The sequence below is a fragment of the Neolamprologus brichardi genome, chromosome 1 (assembly GCF_056152115.1).
Source record: "Neolamprologus brichardi isolate AB-2024 chromosome 1, ASM5615211v1, whole genome shotgun sequence".
Taxonomy (NCBI): domain Eukaryota; kingdom Metazoa; phylum Chordata; class Actinopteri; order Cichliformes; family Cichlidae; genus Neolamprologus; species Neolamprologus brichardi.
The window spans coordinates 27,123,064-27,146,934 of NC_142104.1; the positions used below are offsets into that span (position 1 = coordinate 27,123,064).

Consider the following 23,871-nt stretch of genomic DNA (forward strand, 5'->3'; position numbering starts at 1 on the left):
GTGTATTTCTTTTAATTCAAATGTTTTTTTCTCTCCACGCCTGTTTTTGAGTTGACTATAATAACATTGCTTCTGATGCACCACACACACACACGAGAAAAGTGAGTTAGTGCAGTCTTTTTTTCTAGTACAGGGCATGACTGATGCCGCCAATCAAAACTCAGTCTGTGCTGATATTTTTTTTAACTAAAAGCACATCTTTCACCAAAGCCAGTGCTGTATTTTTCCAGTTTTCAGAAACTGATTTGTAATGTAATGTAATTCGTTTTTCCTCTTTCCTCATGCATTACCTCTAGACAAGTTCCATGAAATTTGCTCTAGTAGTTCTTGCACACTCTTGCTGACAAACAGAAGTGCAAACAGCACATACCCACATAGTTTCAGCAAAGGAAAAAAATGCACCATCCCCCCAGAAGGCCAAAACCTAGATTCTTATCCTGGGCCTGTACAGGACGAAGCTAAAAGATGAGATAAAAGCACTGCTCTTTGCTTTTGGCCTCATTTTAGTGGTGAAATTGACAAACATGTCTGCATTTAATAATAGTAATACCACTACTACGAATAATGGCAAAGACCTAATTTTTAATGGCAAAGACATCAACCCACTGTCTGCCCATTTACCAAGTTAGAAAAAAAACAAACAAATGTGGTGGATATCTTCTTGTTAGTACTCAGTTTAAAAACAGATAAGCTCCTTTTTTTCACTATTCACAATAAAATTTGCTGGTTTTTACCCTGAAAAAATGCAACACTTTAAGTGGATTCACACATATTTTATGTTGTTGTTGTTGTTGTTTTTAAAAAAAAAAAAAAAAACTATTATAAAGTCCTTTATTTCTTATAGTATAATTTGTAATGTAGAAAAACAAAGAAGACCCCCCCCCCCCCCCAAACACACACACACACACACACACACACACACACACACACACACACACACACACACACACAAACCCCCAAACAAACAAAAAACAAGAAAAGCCCAAAGGTCTACAGTAATGTTTTAAAAATCCCACGGAAATTATAGCCTACTACTAACTTCCTCTTTTTTGCCAGTGGAATTCTCACATAACGTCTGTGGACAGGAAATGAAGGACCACGAAAACATTAGCACTTTCAGGCGAAATAGGACATCTAAATTTTATCTCATTGTATTACAAGATACTTTGGTCAATTAATTTCCTCCTATTTGTGGGCTTATTGTTTAGAAATATTTCAGTCATTGCTTGTAATTTTCACACCAACAGCGAACAGATAAAGCCCGTGCCCTAAATCGGTTCTGCTTCACTTATTTTGAAAGTACAGTAACCGGAAATTTTGTTATAGACTCCCCCCTGCACGTTCTGTACGTTCATACGTCAATGTAGCGGATCAATGACAAAAGAGGGCTGTGTGGTAATGCCCCCCTAAACATGTCTGTTTTCCCCGGGGTTGCATGCTCCATATGACCCGGGATGGGACTCTCTCCGCCGCCTAAATCGGCGATTTAGTTCACTGAAGCGACGGAGCTGGAGCGTTAAAACAAACAGAGGCTAACGGGCTGTTTATTTATTCAAGAGAAGATGGCGGAGTTCTCGCCCGTCCTGCCGATGCGGGATGGAGGAGGACGATTTGCCCAGCCCATCTTCCCTCGGTCCAGGTCCGGTTCCGAGTCAGAGAGTGAACTGTCCCAGAGTCTGGCCCGGACCAAGATCCGCTCGTACGGCAGCACAGCCAGCGTCACGGCCTCCCTGGGGGAGAAATACATAGAGCATCGGGTTACAGACAGCGATACTCTGCAAGGGATTGCTCTCAAATACGGTGTCACGGTAAGGTCGCTTCTCGGCCATAGATAGCAGTGTATGCGTTGATGTTTACCTTGACGGAACTAGAGATTGCATTAAACACACCACACTGACAGAGAAGAGGAGCAAACACTGAAACGTACACAAGGGAAGGCATTTTCTCTTACTTTCCACTCTCTGATTCTACTAAAAGTCACGCACTAAGAAATCCGAGCCCAGAAAGTTGTCCGTAAACTCTCTGGATTGTGACTGAACACCTGGGGACTATTTCCGTTCACCTTGAGAGAACAGAAGCTCACTTCCATATTTTACTTTCGCTTTTACTCCTAATGTAAACATCAGGCAGTTCTGAGGACCCCCCGAAATGCAGCAAGATTATTCCAATTTGAAAGAGGCGTGAAATATTTGCTTCGAGGGTTCAGAGTTTCCACTCTGAGTTCAGATGGATGAGAGCAAAAGTTTGACAAGCTTGCTGTGAGGATGATCACTTGGTCAAAAATGGGCTCTACCTGAGTGTCGACATCTCCAGTTTCCTCAAAAAGTTCACAGTTTGTGAAGTGACTCTGCACAATTCCTATCCAGGGTTAGATAAGTAATCTGGCTCACATGCAATGCTATATTCTCTTAATAAAAAAACAAAACAAAAATAATGCACACACATGCAGGATATTTACCTGCCGTGAGTTAACCACTTCCTGTTTCTTGTTCATTTTTACCCGAAATGACCTCTGAAACAGCCGAAAAATACCCTGCCAGTCACTTCAGTGGTTCCCAAATGTAAAACACAAGTTTTACTTTGTTTGAAGGGCTGCTGACAGAACTGACTGATGTTCAGACTGCTGTGAAAGTGTTCCTCTAATATATTACTAATATATTTAAGTTTAAAGACTGGGCTTTTGTGTAAAATAAATAAATACCATATACACTCATCAGCCACTTCATTTGATACATCAGCTGCTGGTTATAGCAAGTGTGTAATTAGCCACTCACATGGCAGCAACTCTGTTGCATTGCGACATATAGACATGGTCACGATGACTTGCTGAGCATCAGAAAGGGGAAGAAGTATGATAGAAGTTACTTTGAACGTTTCATGGTTGCTGGTTCCAGATGGGCAGCTGTGAGTATTTCAGAAACCGCTGATCTACTGGGATTTTCCCACACAACCATCTCTGGGGTTTACAGAGAATGAAGAGTAAGACAGAGCGAGAGTCAATCCTCAGGGAGAAAATGCCTCGTTGCTGCTAGAGATCAGAGGAGAATGGCCTGACGTCTTCGAGCTGATAGGAAGGAAACATTAACTCAAATAACTGCTTGTTACATTCAAGAAGAAGCAGAAGAGCATCCTGAGTGCACATCATGTTGAATCTTGAAGCAGATGGCCTACAGCAGCAGAAGAAGACCACATTGGGGTCCACTCCTGTCAACTAAGAACAAGAAACAAAGCCTACACTTTCCACAGGGTCATCAAAATACTCTTCTGAGCACTCAAAGCGCTTTACACAACTTGTGCATTCACCCATTCACACAAGCACATTTTTTCTAAGTGCTTTCTAAGTAACATTCACACACACTCATACTTCAATGGATGCATCGGAGAGCAATTTGAGGTTAACATCTTGCCCAAGGATATTTGGCATGCAGACTAGGGGAAGCCAGGAATCGAACCACCAACCTTCCAATCAGTAGATGACCTGCTTTACCGCCTGAGCTAGTTTAGATAGTCTGGATTTCTGCTGAGATGTGTGGATAAGGTCAGAATTGATCATAAACACCACAGAAGGTTATGTCCCTCTTGTCTCCAGTGGTTGTGGACGGTACATCAGATTGATTGTCACATCTACCTGAGTATTGTCACTGACCATCGTTTATGGCCGCTTTATGCAGGATCACAAAGCTCAAGTCATCTCAAATTGGTTTCTTGAGCGTGACAGTGAGTTTGCTGTACTCAAATGGCCTCCACAGTCACAAGATCCAAATCTGGCGGAGCATCATATACTGACGTGGTGGAACAGGGCATTCTCATTATTGACGTACAGCCGATAAATCCACGGCAACTGTATGATGCTACTCTATAAAGTCAATATGGAGCAAAATCTCTGAGGAATGTTTTCAGTGCCATGAAGAATTAAGTCAGTCCTGAAGGCAAAAGGCGATTCAAACCGGTACCAGCAAGCTATAACTAACCATGTGGTCAGTGATTGTATTTAAAATACTGCTACCAAATATAGATACACAGATATAAGATGATTTTCTTTTCAGATGAGAGGCAGGGGTGCCATCAAAGAAAGTAAAGTGTGTAGTCAGAATTTCATTAGAATTGATTAAATAGCGTTTTAACATTTCTTTTTCTTTCTTTCTTTTTTCTTTTTTGCTGTCATCTTCCAGATGGAGCAGATCAAGAGAGCCAATAAGCTGTTCAGCAATGACTGCATCTTCCTGAGGAACAGCCTCAACATCCCCGTGGTGTCAGAGAAGCGCTCCATATTTAATGGACTGTCTCTCGAGTCTCCTGATGGGGATGGTGACACGGCTTGCCAGGAGGCAGACGCACCTTGTATTATCACGCAGGACATCGAAGGACCCTCGCCGCCCCCTTCCCCGCCCCGTGAGCACTCCAGACCTGCTCAGCCTCAGCCAGAGGAGCTGTCAGCCAAAGACTTCTTACACAGACTGGACTTGCAAATTAAACAGTCAAAGCAGGCTGCGCGCAGACTGAAAGAAGAAGAAGAAGTGAGGTGAGGTGTTAAACAACAGCCAGCAAACTGCTTCCTCTTTTATGTGTGCTGATAAGTATCCACTTTCATACTATTTTTGTGAGCACCATTGCTCATTTCAGGTTTTTTCCTCTGGGCCGCTGCTTCTCACACTGGTGCTTTCTTCTAAGCATTGCATCCAATCAGACTTTGTTCTGATTGACCTTTGCCTCATGGTCAGATGCAAAAACTGATACTGTGTCTTGGTTTGGTATCAACCAATGACACCATATAAATGCCAAGTCATTTTTTTTCAAGCGACGTAGACAGGAAACAGCATAATGTTTGTGTGTTTTGACCTCGATTGACCAATGTTTCACCTCCTCACGTGTCCCCACACAGATGTCACTGCAGGGGCTCGCACACTGGCTTTTAATTTTCCAGACAGCTTCCTGCTCTTTTCTCACATGGGCGCAGTCCAGAAAAGTTCAGGGCTGCAGTGATTTTGCGGAAACGGCTTACAGTGCAGCGTCGTCTGAAGTGAACCGCTCTCATCTTCTCTTTGAGCTCAGCGGGAGCTCGTCAGAAATCCCAGTCAGCATGAATAAGCTGTTTGAAAATCTTTTCACAGAGAGAAGATCGAAGCTAGGAGTACAGGTTTTTGCCGTTCTGCAGTACTAGTCAGGTATTTAGTGTGAGATCTGACTTGACCTCGCACGTCCTACCTCTGTGTGCTGAGGCAGAGAAGCCGGTCGCGTCTGCTCAGTAGTGAAGCAGCAGTAAGTGCCTGGTGCACAGCGTTCATAGAGAAACGGGCTTTGTTGGTACTATCACTTTGGAGGACTGAGTCACGCTGTGAGTCATATTGCTCCCGCTATCTAGGATTTAACTTCAATATTTGGTTCACACATTCGCCCAACAAGCAAAAGATCCCCCAGTTCGATCCCTGGAGGAGATATGTGTCCTTTGGGGGGCAGTTGTGTCATGAAGGGCATCCGGTGTAAAAGATAAAAGCAAAATCTGTCAAATTAAATGTGTGCATCTGCCCGATGTGCTGAGCCCCTGTGAATAAGGGAACAGCTCAAAGTAGATACTCGATTGAAAAAATAACCATTAGTGCGTTCTCTTCCTATAATATATATATATATATCCACCTTTACTGCCTACTACATACATTACAGTGCAAAATTGTGTCTCTCATTTCATTATTACACACTTTCTATCTATTCAGCTCATATGCATTTTCTATGAATCTATTTTTAAGCTCAGATCTGTGCTTTTAACTCTAAATCTGTGGTTTGGTGTTACAAAATGCATCAGCTTTTAATTTCTCTTTCAGAGTTCGCCTGCTGGCTTTGTCAAATCTGTGCTCTGTGTTTAGTCCCGCTTCTGACTTCAGTCACATAAAAGGCTGCCTTGTAAAGCTGTAGTGTGTTTAGGCAAACAAAGGCGCACTCCCTTGTTTATACAGAGTGCTAGGGCAAACACGAGCAGCGTGCCTGCTTGACTTTAATGCCTGGGATGAAATGAACCACAAGCCCCCTTGAGCTAAACTAATGACAGGCCCAGTTCTACCTTCTGAAGACCTTCTATCATTTGTGCACCCGTGGCTATTATATTACAACAAGTTAGGAATACAGCACAGATTAATCTGTAAAATTGTGTTTGCATGTTTCCCTCTGTCCTGTAGTCCCACCTGTCTGCCTTCTCTTGAATATAATGGAAGTAGCTGGCACTCCTTTTAGGAGTCAAAGTGCTTAGAAAAAAAACCATCCAGTTTCTCAGAAAATAGGGCAAAAATTGTAAGAACTGTTTTTATTCTACTGCCTGCATTGCTTCTAGCTAACATTGTAGCTTCAGTGAGAGGGAAATAAAATTGCTTCTACAGAAACGTCTCACAAAGAGGTTTGTGGTTTGGTGTTGTTTGTAACTGGGTCATGTTTTAGTGAAAGTATTCACCTCTTCTGTGTATTTTCAACTACAGGTGCTATTTGGTAAGGTTAGTAACATTCAAGAGATTACAGACACCCTCGCTGAAATTTTCAAAACTAGGCAGCTCATGTTAGAACGATCTCAATAGCTCCAGAGGTTTGAAATAAAAATACATACATTTGATTGGTGCATACTGGTGGAATAACCATTACAGAAACATAAACAATGTCAATAAAATGTTTGTTGTTGTTTTTTTTAAAATTACCGATACTCTTAATTTAGGACAGCTGTGGGATAAACCTTACATTAGATGGAGGTGTGATATATCTGTTAAGAACTTTGTGTGTTTATATGTATATTTTCAGGAAATCTGTAATCTAATGGCCGCCACTCATTTGAATAAACAAAATAACTGTGGAATCTGGTGAACCAGTTAGGTTTCTGCGAGGGTTTTTGAAAGCCAAACTACACTGAGAGTGAGTTATTTGTGGTTTAAAAGACTGATTTTATCCTAAGTCGAAAGAAATCCGCCACATCGCATTAGCGGTCATTTCGCTTTTTACCCTCAAAATTGTGGTATAAAACCTTTTTTATGTTCATCCTCTCATATTTCAGCCTCTAGTTAAATAAACTCTCTGCAGCTTCAAGGCTGTAACATGTTTTTTGAAAATTTCCTCTTGTTTGCAGGAGCAGCGAGGAGAATTACGCGGCCCCCACAACATCATACCAGGAGATCTAAAGAGCAATCTGTTTACCCAAAGTCTCGGACACGCTTGCCCACGCACACAAACACTACCGCAGCCTCGTTGCTTTTTTCTTTTTACCTTTTCATGTTTACTGAACAGCGTTCAGCAAGTGTCATTTCTGCCTTTTTATTTATTGAAATGCAGTTCTTATGATGTACATTACAAGCCCATTTCCAAGAGTGCTGCTGTGCTGTGTGAAATGTAAATATTAACTTAGCCTGACCTGGTGGTCATAGGTCAAAAGGCAACACACATCCTGGATGTGTTGCCACTTGATCACAGGGCAACCGTTCCCACTCCTACCTATAGTTAATTTAGACTCGCCACTATCAGAAGCGAAGACGCTCATATCTATGGAAGCCTGTTTTTGCCAGAGGAAAAAAGTTTTTCAATCCACAAGTCATTTCAAAATCATTTCAAAATTTCAAGGTAGGCATCTGAGAAACTGTGACAGAAACAAGCTTCCTATAGATCTGCCGCCGTACAGGGAGGCCAGACTACTTTTTTGCACATATTCCAGCAGCATGGCTCTGGAGAGTCAGGGTGCTAAACACCCACTGAAAGCTCGTGACACATTACAAAAACTAAACCTCACAACAGATGCTCCAGACTGTTCCATAAGAAAAGGAGGTGATATAACACGGTAGTGAGAGACGTGCGCCTGACTCAGCATTTTGGCATCCAATTCATAAACGATCATTTATTCTTGTTAAAACAATAATGTTTTCAAATTCGTCTTGTTCATGATACGTTTAGATAAATCTAGGGTTTAAATATATGTATGTGTATTTTTTCAAATTTCCATTTTACATGGCACATCTCCTTCTTCTGGAACTAGGTTTGAGGGTATTTTTTTTTTTAGTTTCACCAAGTCGCTCACATCTCATCTGGAGGAGCATCTGAGCACACGTGCCCGTCCACATATGATATGCTTGCAAAGCTGCTGTACAGAACCTACCTGCTGCTTATGTTTAGATACAATCTCACACACACACACACACACACACACACACACACACAGGGCGCTAAGCAATGCCAGAAGGATTAGCTTGTTAGACTTGCTAACCGCTTCTGATGTTCTAAATCTCCTCCTAGAATAGGATCGTCGGAAAGTATGTTCAGGCCTTCCTCATCAGTGTTTACTCGGTACGAGCTCACCCCACACGGAGGCGGCGGATGGACTCAAGCCTTTGAACGCAGTTCCATTTGCCCTGTTTGAGAACAAATGGGACCGCTCTTATTATTATTTTGTTTTGTGAGTGTGATTGCATTATTTATGTGTGGAGAACTGTCTGTATCAACTGTTTTATTGTGCTTTTAAGTTCTATTGGGTTTTATTTGGACAGAATAAATGCATATTTAAGCAAATATTAAGATCAAGATTTTTTTTTTTTTCCGATGTTCCATTCCAGTGCTGCTTCTTCATCACAGTCGAGCACAGTCGAGTAAAGAAAAGGCAATGTTTTAATTGCTTTTACAACTTTAGGAAAAAATCACAAATATTTACATTTAAAAATACTTCATCTGTTTTTCCTCTACAGAGATAGAAATGTTGAACTCAAAAGACATGCAGAGAGAACTGAGTCAGACACCGCCCCCTATTGGGCTCTGGAGGGATTACAACAGAAAAGGCGTACATAGGGCACAGACATACACAACAAATATATTTTTGGTAAAGTAAAAAGCGAGAGTACATTAGGAGCTTACACATACACTGGAGGGGGAAAAATAAACGTAGGCTAACACAGGTTAAATACAATGAAAATAACTTGATATATGCATGTTTTGCTGTAAAATTGTATGGAAAACAGTTATGACACAACTACAGCATTATACCCATAACATTCATGTCCCATTGGAGTCAGGTTGGAGTAAAAGCTAGCACTAAAATCTGGCAAGTGTGATTTTCCTCTTAGCTCTAGTGATTATTACTCTGATCTTGGCGTGCAAATATAATCAGTTCAGTAGCTGGAAGGAATAATTTTAAGGTTTTTTTTTTTTTTATTGTGTTGACAGTATTATGAATTCCCATTTCTTAATACATATGGGAATCTCCGGGAGTTCCCCTAAGCAGGTAGGTTTGAATACAACATTTATACGTTACCATGCCTTCGGTAATAATAAGTTGTAATCTGGGCTTTTTTGAGCATTATTCATATCAGATTGAGCCCTAGTGTGTGTGTGTGTGTGGTTTTTAGGCCGGGCTGGTTACAGGATGGACAATAGTGTTACAGACTGCCGTAGATCCTCTTGATGGTGTCTCCTTCGTCTTTGGCGATGATGCCCTTCTCGATGTATGAATCAACCTGCTGGTCCATGAAATCCTTCAGCTTGGACAGGTCATAATCTGGAAAGATGAGGAAAACAGGAGAAGATCGTGAGGTTAAAGGAAAGATCAGACATTCTAGAAGTGCTGTCTTTTTAAGATGGCACACCCAAACAGGGTTCAAGGAGGATTAAGGTCATTTTTGTCTTAGGCCGAAATGCACGAAATGAAATGAGGTCAAAAGATCTCAGAGCGAAACACACTTGCCAGTTAAATAACTGCTAACTAAAAGACTTTGTGACATTGTTTTCCACCATGCTCTAGACAACTAAATCTCATTTGAAACGGCACCATATGGCTGTGGCTATATTTAGAGTTGAACACAGCGTAACTCTGTATTATCCATCATGGTAACAAATGAGTGCAGGCAAACAGCTGCCGCAACACCAGCACCCCTCTCTGTGCTAACAGACTCTGAGTAAAGTGGCTGCAGGAGGCTAGAGGACAGCCAACAAGTCCCACAGTCACTCCCGAGCATCTTCCTAACAGCATTTCTAACAGAAGCAAATTATAAAACTGCTCGAAGATACAGTTGCTTTGACGAACATGATGTGCGTGAAGGATTAGCAGGATGTAATTAGAGACAGCACTACTTCTCTCAATCTTGGCACTGAGGAGCCAAGAACCCAAACCAGGATGCGGCCTCTACGTCCATCTGCTCTTCTGGCTAATCTCTGTGGTGCGTAGGCGTAAACACACACAGAGTATGCTGAGATTGTTGTAATGGGTGCTTCTGGCAGAGTGAGCACAATAAATGGCCCATCTTACACTCTCTGTTTCTATGAGGGTGTTTTTTTGTCTAACACTCTGAAAGAAGAGAGGACGAGGAAGACGAGAACTTTAGAGAGCGTTTTAAAGTGGTACAAGCTGTGCTAGATAAATAGGGCCTGGCGGTGTGTCGTTTTAGTTACCGAGTGTCTCGGTATGGGAAAATTGGGTGATTCTCGGGCACATTTTGACCCTCTGTGTGTTCAGCCTGAACTTGTCCTTTCTTACACCAGTATCAGTCTGTCTCCTGTCCAGATCACTGACAGGCAGGCAGGGAGGCCCTCTGTTGTCCCAGACAACTCCTCCATGCACTTGAATGCTAATGAGGTGTCCTATATAGAGCAAGGTCAGAGATGAGCTCCAGACAAAACTTCCCCGCTGCTTTGCTCCTCTCTGCTATTCAGTGCTTTAAGCTCACTGTCAGTCTCTTGCTTTTCTTCTCTTTCCCTTCCGTGTTTAAGATCCACACGAGAATCTGGGTCACACTTTGTTTTTTGTTTTCATTAATTCCTGTGTTTTTTGAGCCGTTTGTCTGGTTCACTATTGATCAGCTCAGATTAGATCAAGCCTGCCAGCACAACAGATATAAATCTCACTTAGCTGGAACTGTTTACTTTTTTTGCTGTTTTTGTCTGGGATTTCCTACTGAGATGATCGCCATTGGGTGGATGGCCTCAATAGTGAGAACTCATTAACATTTCATTCTGCTCTGCTTAATTAAGCACCACTGGGCATCGATTTTACTCTGTGGAGAGCACAACAGCAGGTTCCTCTTGTTAGACGAGTGCACCGTAGTGTGTGAACCTACCACAGCTCTGCAGACTGCAGACTTTCTTTATGGAAACCGATTGCCCCGTGAAAGAAATACATTTGAAAATGTGCAAACATTACACAAAAATCCATAGACAGATGCCTGATATTTTAGTGTTGTGGAGCAGGGTAAGTATCATAAATTATATTTCTTCTTCAAAGATGCCATCAATGATGAGGAACAGGTAGGAGGGAATAAATGAACTGACCTTTGTCTCTGAACAAGCCAGCTGTATCACAGCAATTAGGACAACTCATTTACAGTTATCCATATTCATGAGATCTGGAGTGGAGCGTCTATGTTAGCATCCCACTCTCTTTGAAAATGCAAATCAAGGCGAACAAAAGAGGCTTCAATTTTTCCTCTTCTTTGCCGCGTCGCCTCAGACCTGTGATCTACAGCTGTTCAGTAAGGAGAGGACAGCTTCTAGTTCTGGCTCGTAGTGCTCAACAAAGCCATTCAGGACTCAGCGTGGAAATGTTTGTGTCTTTTGCACAAAAAGCAGACACACGAGAACGAGGTCTGTATCCAGTTTTTCTCATCTATTGTCGAACGTGAGGACACGTCTCACCATCTTTGCCCTCTTCTTTGTTGTGTTTCTTCAGCCACTCGATGTTCTTCCTGATGGCCTCCAGATAAGTCTCGGATTTGCCAGGCCGATCTGGAGTTAGAGGAAAGGGGAAAATGAAGAGAAAGGCAGGCGACGAACCGGCTCGTTAAGATATTACAAAATGCAAAAAAAATTTCAGCTCAGGTAAGCTTTGTTTTCACCAAAGAATCAGTCTGTGCTGTCTTTGGCATGTCAATTATTTATAGCTCAAAACTCTTCTAAAGCAAAAAGCGCCACTTTGTTTATTTTTACTTTTTTCTTTCAGAAGCCATGGAAACACAGATTTTGACAACACAAGATTTTTCCTTTAATAACTTGGCAGCACAATAAAGCACTGCTGCTGAAATCAGATGCCCACTTTTAAAAAAAAAAATGGTAGAAATAGTGCCTGTTTGCCCCCCAAAATCAAAATCCTTTCTACTGGTTCTTACTAAATAAAGCTTCTTCTCTTTCATGCCCACACACACCCTGAACGCCTCCTCTTGCGCTGTATAACTCGGGTTAATCAGATGCACTTCCCCGCAAAATCTACAGCACCGTGTCCCACGCCAGTGAGTGTGTTTTCATCTAGTTATCGGAGAAAGTCTCTAAAGAGGTTAGGAAAACAAATCGGGTGACCAAAGTAAGAGGACAGGAAGACCAGAGGAAATCTCAGAATGAAAAGGCTGAACAACCTGGTTGTTGGACCTTTAAGTATCATTTGCTATACTCTGTCATCATAAGACAAGTCAGCCCCTTTTGACACAGGTTTAGGTGTGGGCTTGGTTAGATTACTAACCCCAGTATTGCTAATTTGTTTTGAAGTGATGGTTTTTAATATTCTAAAGACAGGAAGGATAAGCAAACAAATCAAAGGTGTGTGACACAACCATTGTTTTCCTTATTCATCATGAACAAACCAGCAGGAAAACAAGTTTTGGAAATAGTATAAAGCCACACTAGTGACAATGTTGCAGTGGTTACTTTTCCTTCTTTTCTAAACTCAACTGGTTGATCTTTGGGTCAATGTGACAAACAGCTGCAGAAACTTCAACATCCATTACTGCACTGCACTGGAAAAGCGTTCTGAAATTAGCATGTCCACCCAAGTGTGATGTGTTCTTTCAGAGCTTATCAGAGCTGGGCCTGATAAATGGCTATTCCAGAGTCACGTGACCCGGGACTGAATGACAGTTGTACCCTTTCCCCTTGGAGTCAAAAGCTAGACCTTAGCGAGGGTTGAAAGCAGGCCTCAAGTGTTGGTTTGCATTGAGATAATGATGATGTATTTGTTTTATTCCCTGTAACATTCACCGCTTGCAATCAAAGACATGTATAATTTCACTTTCTGACACAGAAAGCTCAGTTACAGTTATATATTTCAGCAAACTTGCAATGATTTGATGAATCACACATCAAATTTGGATTTTAACCCAATTTGTTCCGTAAATATCATATTATGCAACTCAGCCTTTTAACATGCAGACAAACCAGAGTTTAGTAGGCAGCACTTCATATTTCCTTCATTTCCTGCTGAAATGTCATGGTGGTAATCCTGCTCTGTGATTCATTTGTTTTTCCTCTTTATGCACTCCTGTTTGTGTGTGCGTATGTGCGTGGATTAGATTGATGAGTGGGTACAGCACAGCAGACAGGGACACAGAATAATGGCAGCTGTGACAAGCTTTCCTTTGAGTGCTATTGGACTGGCCTAGTTCAGGGACTCGAATACACAGCGCTGTATATTTCAGTGGCAGCTCTGCTGAAAAACAAAATGTCTGAAATTGTAGTCAGTCTAATAGTCAGGTAGGAAAGGATGATTTGCTTCACAGAGCTAATCTTGTGGGATTTGCAATATTTGTGACTCATGTATTTATTTGAGATGTTTGGCATAAACAAACCCTAAAAAAATAATGCAAGAAAAGAATTACAGGAGCGTAGCTTATTGCTTTGCGAGGGCAAAACTGTTAGATAGTATCAAATTATTTTAGATTTTTCTTTTTAAATCATAGAAAAAAAGATGAGGTAGTGGACTGACTGGTCTCAGCTGATGGCTGCTCTTCCTTGGTCGAATCTTTCAGGTTCTCATATTCCTTCTGCATCTTGGCAGCTTCAGCTTTGGTGTTGTCATCCTCATCCAGGTTTTTCCCTACAGCAAAGAAACAGGACAGGAATCCTCAAAAAAAAATCCTGGTGTGTTGCTGACAGCGATGCTTAAAGCTACAGGTGAACGACTTCTTTGTTTAGTTAAATTACTTACATTGTTTACTTTGTTTAGTCTTTAAAAAAAAATCTGATTTGATATTGTAAAACATTAATACATTTTAATGGTGGATTGTCCTGCAGGCTGTATGTCTAGATGAGTGACGTTGCTCACTAGCATGTAACCATCTAAGACTCCCAGTAAAGACTAAATTATTGTTTTCAGGTCCACATTTAGAAAATGTTAAGCATGATGCAGTGTTCTCACTGGTGAGCTTTGGGGTGTTGCTAGGTGGATTTAATCTTCTAGTGTAGACAGTCTGGTGTTTTTTAGTGTTAAGCTAAGCTAACTGGCTAATGGCCAGAAGTGCATTCCTGCCGTTAGCCGGTTAGCTTAAGCAGAAGGGCATTCCTGATGGAAAAAAAGTAAAATAACTGAACTGAAACTATTAATGTGTTAATAATATATGTTAATGATAGTTTCATTAATGTCTGGCATGTTTGGAGGATAGTCTGTGCAGCTCTTTACCGTTTGGTCCAGTAAACTCAGGTGGCATTAGAGGTTTGCCCAGCTTGTTCTTGGTCTGCATGGCTATCATAGCGTCCAGGTTCTCTGCAGGTGAATAAAACATGACAAACAATTTAGATTTCACTTTAGATTTCATCAGCGTCACGCTGCTGCTGCACAGTGAATGAAAGCCTCTTAAGTGCTTGAGTGACCCGCACTGTTCCTGTGTGACTCAGAGCCTGATTATCATTTAAATCGAGTGTCATCTAATTACTGAAAAGAAGTCTCGGGAGTACAACGAAGGGATAAACATAATCTTGTGTTTTCCACTATTATTTCCACTGATTTATTTATGCATGCAGTATGAGAAGAGCCCTCACAGAAATAATTTATGTACAAGGCAGTTAACAGTGAGCTAAATCTATTAATTCTCTCTTTTAATCACTCATAAAGACTAAAAAAGAATGGCTGCATTTATTTGGGGGGATAGACCAGGTATGCATATATGGTCATGATGGTCTCACTTAGGTGTTAGAAAACATGGAATGAGACAACCAGGTAATGCAGCTTAATGAGACATCCAGTCCTATCTGGATTAACGAAGGGGTGAACCTCATGTTCAGAAATAAAGGAAGCAGATGTTCTCAGATGTACCTCACAGTCCCCTCATTTAGCATTTAAAAGGTTTATTTACACATTTAATCCCTACAGTGCATTTATGAGCAGGTACAAGGACTCTTAAGTGTTTTTTTTTATGTATTCTGTGAAGATTATTTTCTATGAAGACACAGATGATGTAATTACAAGTCTGCAGATATGGTTCCCTCATAGCGTAATTAAGTTCCCCACAGAGTTTTATTATTTTGCTTAATAAATGTTTACTCAAACTCCCAAAGTGCACCTCATTGTCTGAAAGAGGTCATATATACTGGATTAAAATAAAATAAAAATAATGGATTGGTAGAGTTTGGTGCATAAAATATGACCACATATGAGAGCGGAGGAGCAAAAGAGTTTTTGATGGTGGATATTAGGACAGAAGGACGATAAAGATGTAAGACGAACAGAACGGTTCAGTTTGTTTGCTGTCACCGAACATCGTAGAGCTTTGCAATTTCCTCTTTCATCTTTGCTCGCTCCGGCCTCCTTCCTCCATTTTTCTTTTTTATTATTCAACCATCTCACTCTGCTCTGCACTTTCTGTGTATTCACTCCACCTCCTCCCACCTGTGCCACAGTGGAAGCCCATTATTTTACTCTCTCCTCTGTGCTCGCACGCACACGCACACACGCACACACGCACACACGCACACAACATTTCTTACTCGCCCACTCTCTCCCCACGTCTTACTTTCTAGCTCAAGTCCTGCATCATCCGCTGGCAGATTGACAGCTGTGTGTATTCACTCGTGTACCTGTGTGACTCACTGGAGCGCCACAGGCAGATGGGCATAGGGGGGAGGGGGGCATTTACGTATTGTTTTTCCATTATCTTATTGCAACCCATGCTATAAAGCCAGAGGGGTTGCCTAGGAAACTCACATCCGCTCTCGTGGTATATGGCTGTTTGCGTTTGTAAGTGACATCAGCAGTGGTCATTATCTCTGTGTAAGAAACAACACTGGCCAGCTGCTGTCAGGGGTCACTCAAAGGAGAATTGATTCACCTTTTTATAACCGACATACGACAGGTTAGCCCTCCCAGACCTAAGGATCTAAGGACTGTGTTTGAAATATCTTTAAGCTTTGAGAGAACAAGCAACAAAAAGACATATGTTAGAATTCTAGAAGCTTGAAGAATAGACCTGGTGTTAAAGTCGAACTCGGTCCTGAGTATGCATGAAAGAAGACTTTATTTCCGTTGTCTCTTTTTATGACAGAATGTCAAACAGAGATGACAGCTGTCCCTTAAACGTGCCTGACTTTTCCACTGGCCAGTGATGTGATGGACGTCCATTAAAAAAACAAAGAAAGCAGTCTGATTTTACAGGGTGCCCTTGACACTAATCTGTCTCTGCAGGCTTTACGCTCCACTGCGTCGGCTGATAGCGAACATTAGCTTGACTGAACGCAAACAGAGCACAGGGGGAAAGCTCAGGTAACTCGGAGACAGAGAAATGTGCGCATGTACATCCAGCTGGTTAATGCAACGGTTAATGCTACACCTTTTATCCGCATGTTAGCTACACATGTAAGCAAAACAAGTTCAAACATTGGTGGTCAGTAATCTAGATTTGGCAGCTTTATCTATGATTTCAAGTGACTGCAACAAAAAAAGGCTTCAAAAAACTAAAATCCACATAATAGCTTTTGAAGATCTTCATCAAAATTATGGTCAAAATTAGAAATCAACTCTTATCCAACAGTTTTAACAGACACAAAAAATTGTATTATGTATTCTGATGGCAAACAGATCAACAGTTGTTAGGTAAAACATGTTAGTTTCCATGACCTGTTAATGCCAAATGCCCAGTTTGTTTCTTCTGTTTGTTTGTGTGCTGATAAAATAACGCAGTGACTCTTTAGTGAAACTCTTTCCAGTAAAAACTGGAAAAAATGATTAAAAAAAGGGAAATGGAAACCATATGGTTCTTTAAACAAAGCTTAAGTTAATGAATTGTTTTTAAAAGTCGACCTGATAGCTGTGATCCACAGGTGCCACTGCAGAGATGCAAACATGAGTTTGCAATCAGCGTGACAAATGTTAAAACTGCATTAGAGCTCTGATTGAATCCAACGGAAGGAAAACAGAGAAGAAAGAAGAAAAAGTAAAACATCACTGTGTCTGCGCTGCGCTGCTGATCTGATCAAATAATGATGTTGTCCAAGCTCACATTAGAAGCCCCATGGGACTTTTTATAGCACTCAACATGCCAACCACATTAAGACCTTGAATTGCAGCTGGAAAAAGCCAATAAATTGACTTTGTGCTACTTTGTCATTACCATTACCAAGATGAAAAATGATCTGTCAAGATCAACATTACTGAATTATGATGATGTCCTGCATGTACATAATATTATTTACCACAAATAGAGCAGGATCTTCAAGGACTTCTGCCATCTATTATACAATCCTATGCCTCCCATTAAATCGCTGAGAATCTCCAACCGTTACGCAACATTAGCATTATGTTATGTCTTACCCAGATAGGACACTCCCTCCTCTGGCGTGATGGTGCCGTACTTCACCATCATTTTGACAAAGTCAATCAGAGTCTTCATGATCGTGATCAGCGTCTCTCTTTCCTGGGTGTCTTGTTCTGCAACAGCAGAGCAGAAGACAAATTGCAAACCGTTGTCTAATAATGGTAACTGCCTACCGTGGCCTTTATGTGACCACATGGTGTTTGACTCTAGGGGTTATAATGATTGGATTATAAATAATTAGTTTTGTGTGTGTGTATGTGTGTGTGTTTGATCTGCACTTCCTAGATCTGTAAAGGGAAAAATGGTGAACAAAACAAGCTGCACCTCGATCTCTGAAAACAACATCACCAAGATTAACAATCTAACCCTGTTCTCGATCTGAAGAACTGCTATCTTGGGGTGGAAATATTAAAGATATTTTTGGGTGTGACTTTGTGGACATATTTGTTTTTGTACCTGAGTTGAGACTTTTAAGCAGACGGTAGAAGTTTGGGAAGTACTGCAGGTCCTGGAGCCCATCTTCAGGGCTCACCTCATTGCCGTCGTCAGCATCCCTGTCCCAGACGTTGTCCCCATCTTCTTCCGCATCTCTGTCCACCTCGTCTTCAATCTCATCATCCTCCTCATCCTCATCCTCCTCGTAGCGCCTCCTGGGTGGCTCCCATGTGTCCTGAAAGGGTGTTGTTTTTTGTTATTGTTGTCATCCTTATTCTTATTATCATTACATCCACCATTTTTTTTTGGAGGTTTTACCGCATTTGTGTCAGAATCCTCATCATCCTGAGCACCTCTAGCTTCTTGGTCAACGTCCTCAATCTCGTTGTTTTTGGCGTTTTTGGTGATGAGATCCTGGAGAGCCTCTGCCACCTTGTACTCAAGTGTATCTGCCTGATTTTCGGTGATCTATAAGACAGCAAAGTGAAAGAGGCAGGCTGAGAATGATTGTGTGCAGTAAGAAATGGACTGTAAGATAGATACTGGTGGACTGGTGATAAAACTCCATATATCACGTATTGATCACTATCACTGAGCTCTCCATCTCAGGGAGGACTGAAAACGTTTTTTATTGACTGGCAAAAAACAAACAAACAAACAAAAAAAAAGCAATTCACAGCCAAAATGGTGCAAACACAGAACAATTCACACGTCTCTAAATCTTAACCCATGAGGAAGCAGCGAGCGCACAGAGAGGGTGAGAGAGAGAGGGCTCCCGCTGAGAAAATGCCATGCGGCGTGCTGTGCTGAACTGAATGATGGAAGCTTACAACTTACCAGCCCCAGTTTGAGCAGTTTGGAGACGATCCTGTCGAACACTCCCCTGTCGTCTTCCTCGTAGATCTTATTCGCAATCTTCTGAACAATGGCATCAGCCGTCAGCGGGGTGCCGTCGATTTGGCGGAAGCTTTCTGGGTCGTCTGAAAGGAGAGGACACTCGTGTTATCGTTTGGTAGCTTTCTCGAGACACTTTTTTAGCTGCTTTAATGTGTGCACTACATCGACTAAAGATCCTTTTCTTTCTTCACTTCTTTACTTTGATTCAACTTTTCTGTTTTTCTTTTTTCATTTTCACAATAAAATGTCAAACCTGGACCCGGAAACAAGTCTCTTTTATTAGATTTGCTAGTAAAAAGTTGCTTTCCCTCTCCTCACATTCACCATATCTCTGCCTCTATTACTGAGCACGAAATGTGCAATTTTTACAGCTTGTTCTCTTACATAACATCCTCTGCTGCTTCTCAAAGTCCAAAGACAATAAAAATAAGCATCGACAGGATGCTTGTGCCCGCACTGGCCTGACTGAATCATCGCTGATGCGTTTAGCCTTCAAACACCAGGAACCTATTTTTGCTTCACGCTGCAAAATGAGAAATGAAATCTAGACCACACTTGCCAAATATAGCCACTTGTCATTGTTGGACTTTATGCACAAATCAATAAAGGACGGCGCTCAGTGGTTTGTGTCAGAGTCACCTCACCACAGAGACAGCTCTTATGCTGATGATAAAATTACATGCAGCCAAACGTGTGCACATCTGATAAAGTCCAGTGAGACAAAAAACCCCAAAAACAAATATAAATGTTTAGAAATGTGTACCGCACTAATATTCAACCATGCTAGGCTATGTGTTCATACAGCTTCCTGTGAAGAGATTAAAGAAGAAGCCAGCACTGTAGCTGAACATCAGCGTTCACAAACGCAGTCAGGGAGAGGATAATCTTTCATGCATTCACATGTTCTCTCTCTGACTCTTGTCTCTGCTCATCCCCATCACACACTCATGTGTTTATCCTGCCTGCTCTTCCTTAAAACGCCTGCCTGGTGTCCTGCCAGCGAAAGGACAGAAGCACGCAGCATGAAGCCTGCCCGTAGCAAAGGGGCCAAAGTTACAGTGCATGAAATCATGATAGCGTGTACCCTGGTACTTGCCGTAGTCCATCCCGTTCTTGGTGGAGTCATAGTCCTCAGCGAGACGTCGGCTCTTGGTGGAATCTGACTCGTCGGGAATGTACTGATCGTCCTTCTTCTTGGCAGGCACCTCGGTGGTCTCCTTTGATTTCGGGCCTTCAGCCAGCGACTTGAGCATGGTGAAGTCATCGTGGTTCTGCTCTGACTCTGTCGGGCAGAGGAAACAAAAAAGGGGGGTAAAGAAAAGTGAGGGCTAAAGATGAACTCATCTTACATTACTGTGGCTGCAGCAGTTTTTCTTCTCAGTATGGATGAATTCTGTTTTACTGGAAGTGCTGCAACATGATTCCACTCGGCAGGCGGAAATAAAGACATTAATTGATTGGCAATAAGGTTTCGCCTTACCAGCTGACTGTACTGCAGCCTTCACGCTGTCCGCCTCTGCGATCTGAGGAAATTCAAAAAATAATTTCCACTCAGGATATAAGCTCTGATTAATAATGTTTGCCGGGTTATTACCCGGGTTATTTGCCAAGTGGCCATAAAGTTCATTTGTCCGGATATTGGAGGAGAAAGGAGCTTACCTGCTCTTGCAGAGGTCTTTCTTCTGTCAGCTGTCTATTGTACACAGTTTTATCTGAGCCAGGAAAAAAAATGCATGCAGTTACTAAACAGCTGGATTGTCCAGACTTTATTACTGACAAACAGAGACAGATTTGAAATGTTAATATAAAATCAGTGCTGTGATCAGGCAGAAATACGTGTACAGGAGGCTCAAATGAACGGTATAGCAAATAGATATATTTAATATTATAGTGATGCTCATCCTATTCTTAAATTATAATCCCACATAGATTTTGTTATACTCCCTTTGTCCTATATTACAAATAAGCAGCCTGGCTGTCCATGAGGCTCATCTCAGAGCCAAAAAACTGTAACAAGAGAAAAAAAGGTGAAAAACAAAGGACAGGTCACTGTGTTACAAAAGGCTTCTTGACCTTTTAAAGGTCTCCCCAGAACAGTCAAAAGTCACCCAGTACAGGGGTCAACACGAAAAAAATTAAAAATAAAATCCAAACCAATAGATAACTAACAACTGTACAACCAGTTAGATAGTTCAACATGTCTCATTTAAAAAAAAACTAACTTTATTGAATAAATGCGTAGCCTTCATGCGTCCCTGCTCTCCTAACTCGCCACCGCACAAGCACAGCTTAATCGGATTATCAAACAAAAGATTAAATTGCAGCGAAAATAGACCACAAGCGGCCTAGAGCCAGGCGCCTTAAAAAACACCAGCGGTCAGGCACTGCCGAGCTGGACCTTAACTTTAGGGAGTCCGCTTTTTATTTATTTATATACTCATTATTGTGCTGTTATGATTTATGAATCAACAGATTTAAAACTAAATTTAACCTGGAGCTCTAAAACGTATAAAACCCACAGAAATATCAACTTAGTAGGATTTTTTTTTAACATTTCAACAACCATGTGCTTAAATAAAGACTTCCATTGTGGACTACTTTGTGGCATTTTATAAAATCCCCTAAGCAATCACTGCTCCACCAGCCCGCAGACTATTCTACGAGAATTTCACGATTGATTTCAACTCACCGTCCGCTGAGGCTGGTGTAGGTGTGGGGAAGGCAGATGTCTGGCTCACTACATTCAGGGCGAGAAGCTGGAAAAGGACGAAAAGGCCAACGTGCTTTGACGCCATGGTGATAATAACTTGTCTATCCCTCCTCGGTGTCCCTGCTGTCCGGTTTCCTCCTCCCCAACAAAAGTGCTGAATGTGTGGACAGCTCCGCTGCGCTTCGGCCGGCCGATGGTGCTGAAACTGCCGCCCTGAGGAACCCGCTTGTGCCTGACGTACCGGGCGGGGTTGGGGCTGGTCAAGTCTCTTCACTGGAGCTGTTGACGAGCCGCGGTGCTGAAAACAGGTCACGGTCTCTGTAATTATAACCAGATAAGCAGGGAGGCTCTCCAAGCCCCGTGTGAGCTACAGCATCACCTGCTACGGCAGTAAAAGAGCCCACTACAACAAGACCTGCCCCCTTCTGCCTTTACTTAGGAGGAGGAGGGGGAGAGAGAGGGAGGGAGGAAGAGGAGTTAAACACTGTAAAAAGTGTTGATGTGCACGTGAACTCCACCTGCATATCCTATAAGTTCTCCATTAATAATGCGTGGAAGCAAGGGCGATAGTTTCACACACACTGCTGCAAAACGTGAGAACAGGTTAAGATTCTGCTGTGTGGATATTTGAGGAGTTTATGATCATCAACCATGCGGTGGGGAAAAATCATCTAAAACACGCGAGACTGCGCTGAAAGTAAAGAATATTTATGCAGGATCAGATAATTAATTGATAACACATAAAACTGAAGAGAAGACGAAGCAAAGCCGTAAAGCTGAGTATGATTTTTTTGCAGCACATGAGCAGTGGGGGGTGACCCCGCCCACTCCGTGCGTCATCCACAACCTGCGTCATGGTTGTAGATCTTCTTCTTGTCAATAGCAACCGCTATTAAAACAGCATTTGAGCACATAAACAAAGGGTGCGCACACACATCAGGCTCGCTTTATGACCGCTGTCCTTTGGCAGCTAATTAGATTTAGGCTTGTTTCAAGAAGGAACCAGCAGGTGGTTTGAAGTGGTATAACAAAATGAAATACTTGGATTTTAAAGTTCTTGCGAAAAAAAAGAAAAAGAAAAAAATGAGTGCAGGAGACAAACTTCATTCGTTTTGCACTTAGTTCAAATGGTTCATCCAAAAATCAGATGTCATCCTGAAAGCTGTCGGTCTGCAGCGCACTCATATTTCACATGTCACAGTGTGAAAGCAGCGGGCTGTCTGGATGCAACCAGACAGTCATTAGGAGCATATGAGCTGGATGATGTGGCCTGTCACTGCTAATCCTCCGGCTTTAGCTTAAAGTGCATCCCGGTCAATAATTGGACAATTCTTCTTCATGTCACATCATTCATGTTTGTTGGTTTGACAAGCTTCAATATTATTCTTTAGGTTGGCAAACAGCTGCCTTTCTCCCCTCACAGGACATTAGGAGGGAACCTATGAGATCTCTTCCTTGTTAATATTTGGTGCTACTGGTTTATGTGTTTGCCTGTTGTTAAAATTGCTTGCTTTTCGTTGAATTATATATAAAAAAAATACAACACAGTAATGCCAATATATGATGTGGTATGGGTCAATATTCTGTTTTTTCCTCTCACATATTGGTTTGTTGGGAAAAGCAGGTGTTCATTTATTGCCAACATTATCAAAATGTAAACATAATATCTAGTTTGTGTTCATAAAATATTTAATTTTCTTAGGCTTAAACTGAGAGGAATCATTTTAAACAGTAAACAGTATGCACAGTACTGTGCAAAGACATATGTTTTTATATTTTTCTTGGAAAATAGGTAATAGGTGTCATAGTTTATTAAAACATGAAATCATACATTGAACTACAGCATTTGAGAGTTTCTACAAGTCTTCAAAAAAGCTTAAAAGTCAGCATTTGACCACCTTTTTTCTTCAACACACTGTGAACTCTCTTAGACAAGCTTATTCGTCACGTCTTCAAGTAGTCTTCAGGAATAGTTCTCCAGGCTACTTGAAGGACATTCAAAGCTCTTCTTTGGATGTGTGTACCTTTTGTTCTGTTATCTGTCAGGATGATCCCACACTGTATGTTGAGGTCTGGGCTCTGGGGAGGCCAATTCGTGACCGTGTGTTTTTATCAAGATATGCTTTTACTGCATTGATACTTTGTTTGAGATCATTGTTAAAAAAGAATCTGTTCCCTGTTGTCCTTCCACAGAGATCATTTGTGACAAGGCTTCAGCAAACAGTAGATGAATCAAATGAAGCATCTCTCGGGTATTTTTCAGGTCTTTCTTTTCCTCTTAAAGACACGACTTTCAGGTACTGTTCATTTACTGTAAAT

The 23,871-nt window shown here is 41.6% G+C and overlaps 2 protein-coding genes across 3 annotated transcripts; one reads left to right on the plus strand and one right to left on the minus strand.

The window, feature by feature from the left end:
- The first annotated feature begins 1,362 nt into the window (after nucleotides 1-1,362).
- On the plus strand, nucleotides 1,363-8,532 carry lysmd2 (LysM, putative peptidoglycan-binding, domain containing 2). Its single transcript, XM_006793934.3, has 3 exons — nucleotides 1,363-1,808; nucleotides 4,173-4,522; nucleotides 7,100-8,532. The coding sequence occupies exons 1-3, from the start codon at nucleotides 1,563-1,565 to the stop codon at nucleotides 7,149-7,151; spliced, it is 648 nt and encodes a 215-aa protein (XP_006793997.1). The 5' UTR covers nucleotides 1,363-1,562; the 3' UTR covers nucleotides 7,152-8,532.
- Nucleotides 8,533-8,604: 72 nt separating this feature from the next.
- scg3 (secretogranin III) lies at nucleotides 8,605-21,969 on the minus strand. Of its 2 annotated transcripts, none has more exons than XM_006793936.2 (12): nucleotides 21,532-21,969; nucleotides 20,502-20,554; nucleotides 20,323-20,365; nucleotides 19,939-20,124; nucleotides 18,783-18,925; nucleotides 18,264-18,413; nucleotides 17,967-18,180; nucleotides 17,507-17,623; nucleotides 14,384-14,467; nucleotides 13,691-13,801; nucleotides 11,635-11,724; nucleotides 8,605-9,505 (listed from the first exon to the last, which is right to left on the minus strand). In XM_006793936.2, the coding sequence occupies exons 1-12, from the start codon at nucleotides 21,635-21,637 to the stop codon at nucleotides 9,387-9,389; spliced, it is 1,416 nt and encodes a 471-aa protein (XP_006793999.1). In that variant the 5' UTR covers nucleotides 21,638-21,969; the 3' UTR covers nucleotides 8,605-9,386. The 2 variants fall into 2 exon arrangements, with proteins under 2 accessions (XP_006793999.1, XP_006793998.1); XM_006793935.2 differs by having other exon boundaries at nucleotides 19,927-20,124.
- Nucleotides 21,970-23,871: the final 1,902 nt, after the last annotated feature.

Bases quoted from the DNA above. Each gene is read 5' to 3' on its own strand.
- lysmd2 (XM_006793934.3), top strand. From the start codon at position 1,563: ATGGCGGAGTTCTCGCCCGTCCTGCCGATGCGGGATGGAGGAGGACGA. The intron at 1,809-4,172 runs GTAAGGTCGCTT...GTCATCTTCCAG, and splicing joins CTCTCAAATACGGTGTCACG to ATGGAGCAGATCAAGAGAGC. The intron at 4,523-7,099 runs GTGAGGTGTTAA...TCTTGTTTGCAG, and splicing joins AAAGAAGAAGAAGAAGTGAG to GAGCAGCGAGGAGAATTACG.
- scg3 (XM_006793935.2), bottom strand. From the start codon at position 21,637: ATGGCGTCAAAGCACGTTGGCCTTTTCGTCCTTTTCCAGCTTCTCGCC. The intron at 20,555-21,531 runs GTGAGTTGAAAT...TTCCTGGCTCAG, and splicing joins TACACCAGCCTCAGCGGACG to ATAAAACTGTGTACAATAGA. The intron at 17,624-17,966 runs GTACAAAAACAA...CTGCTGTTGCAG, and splicing joins GCTTAAAAGTCTCAACTCAG to AACAAGACACCCAGGAAAGA.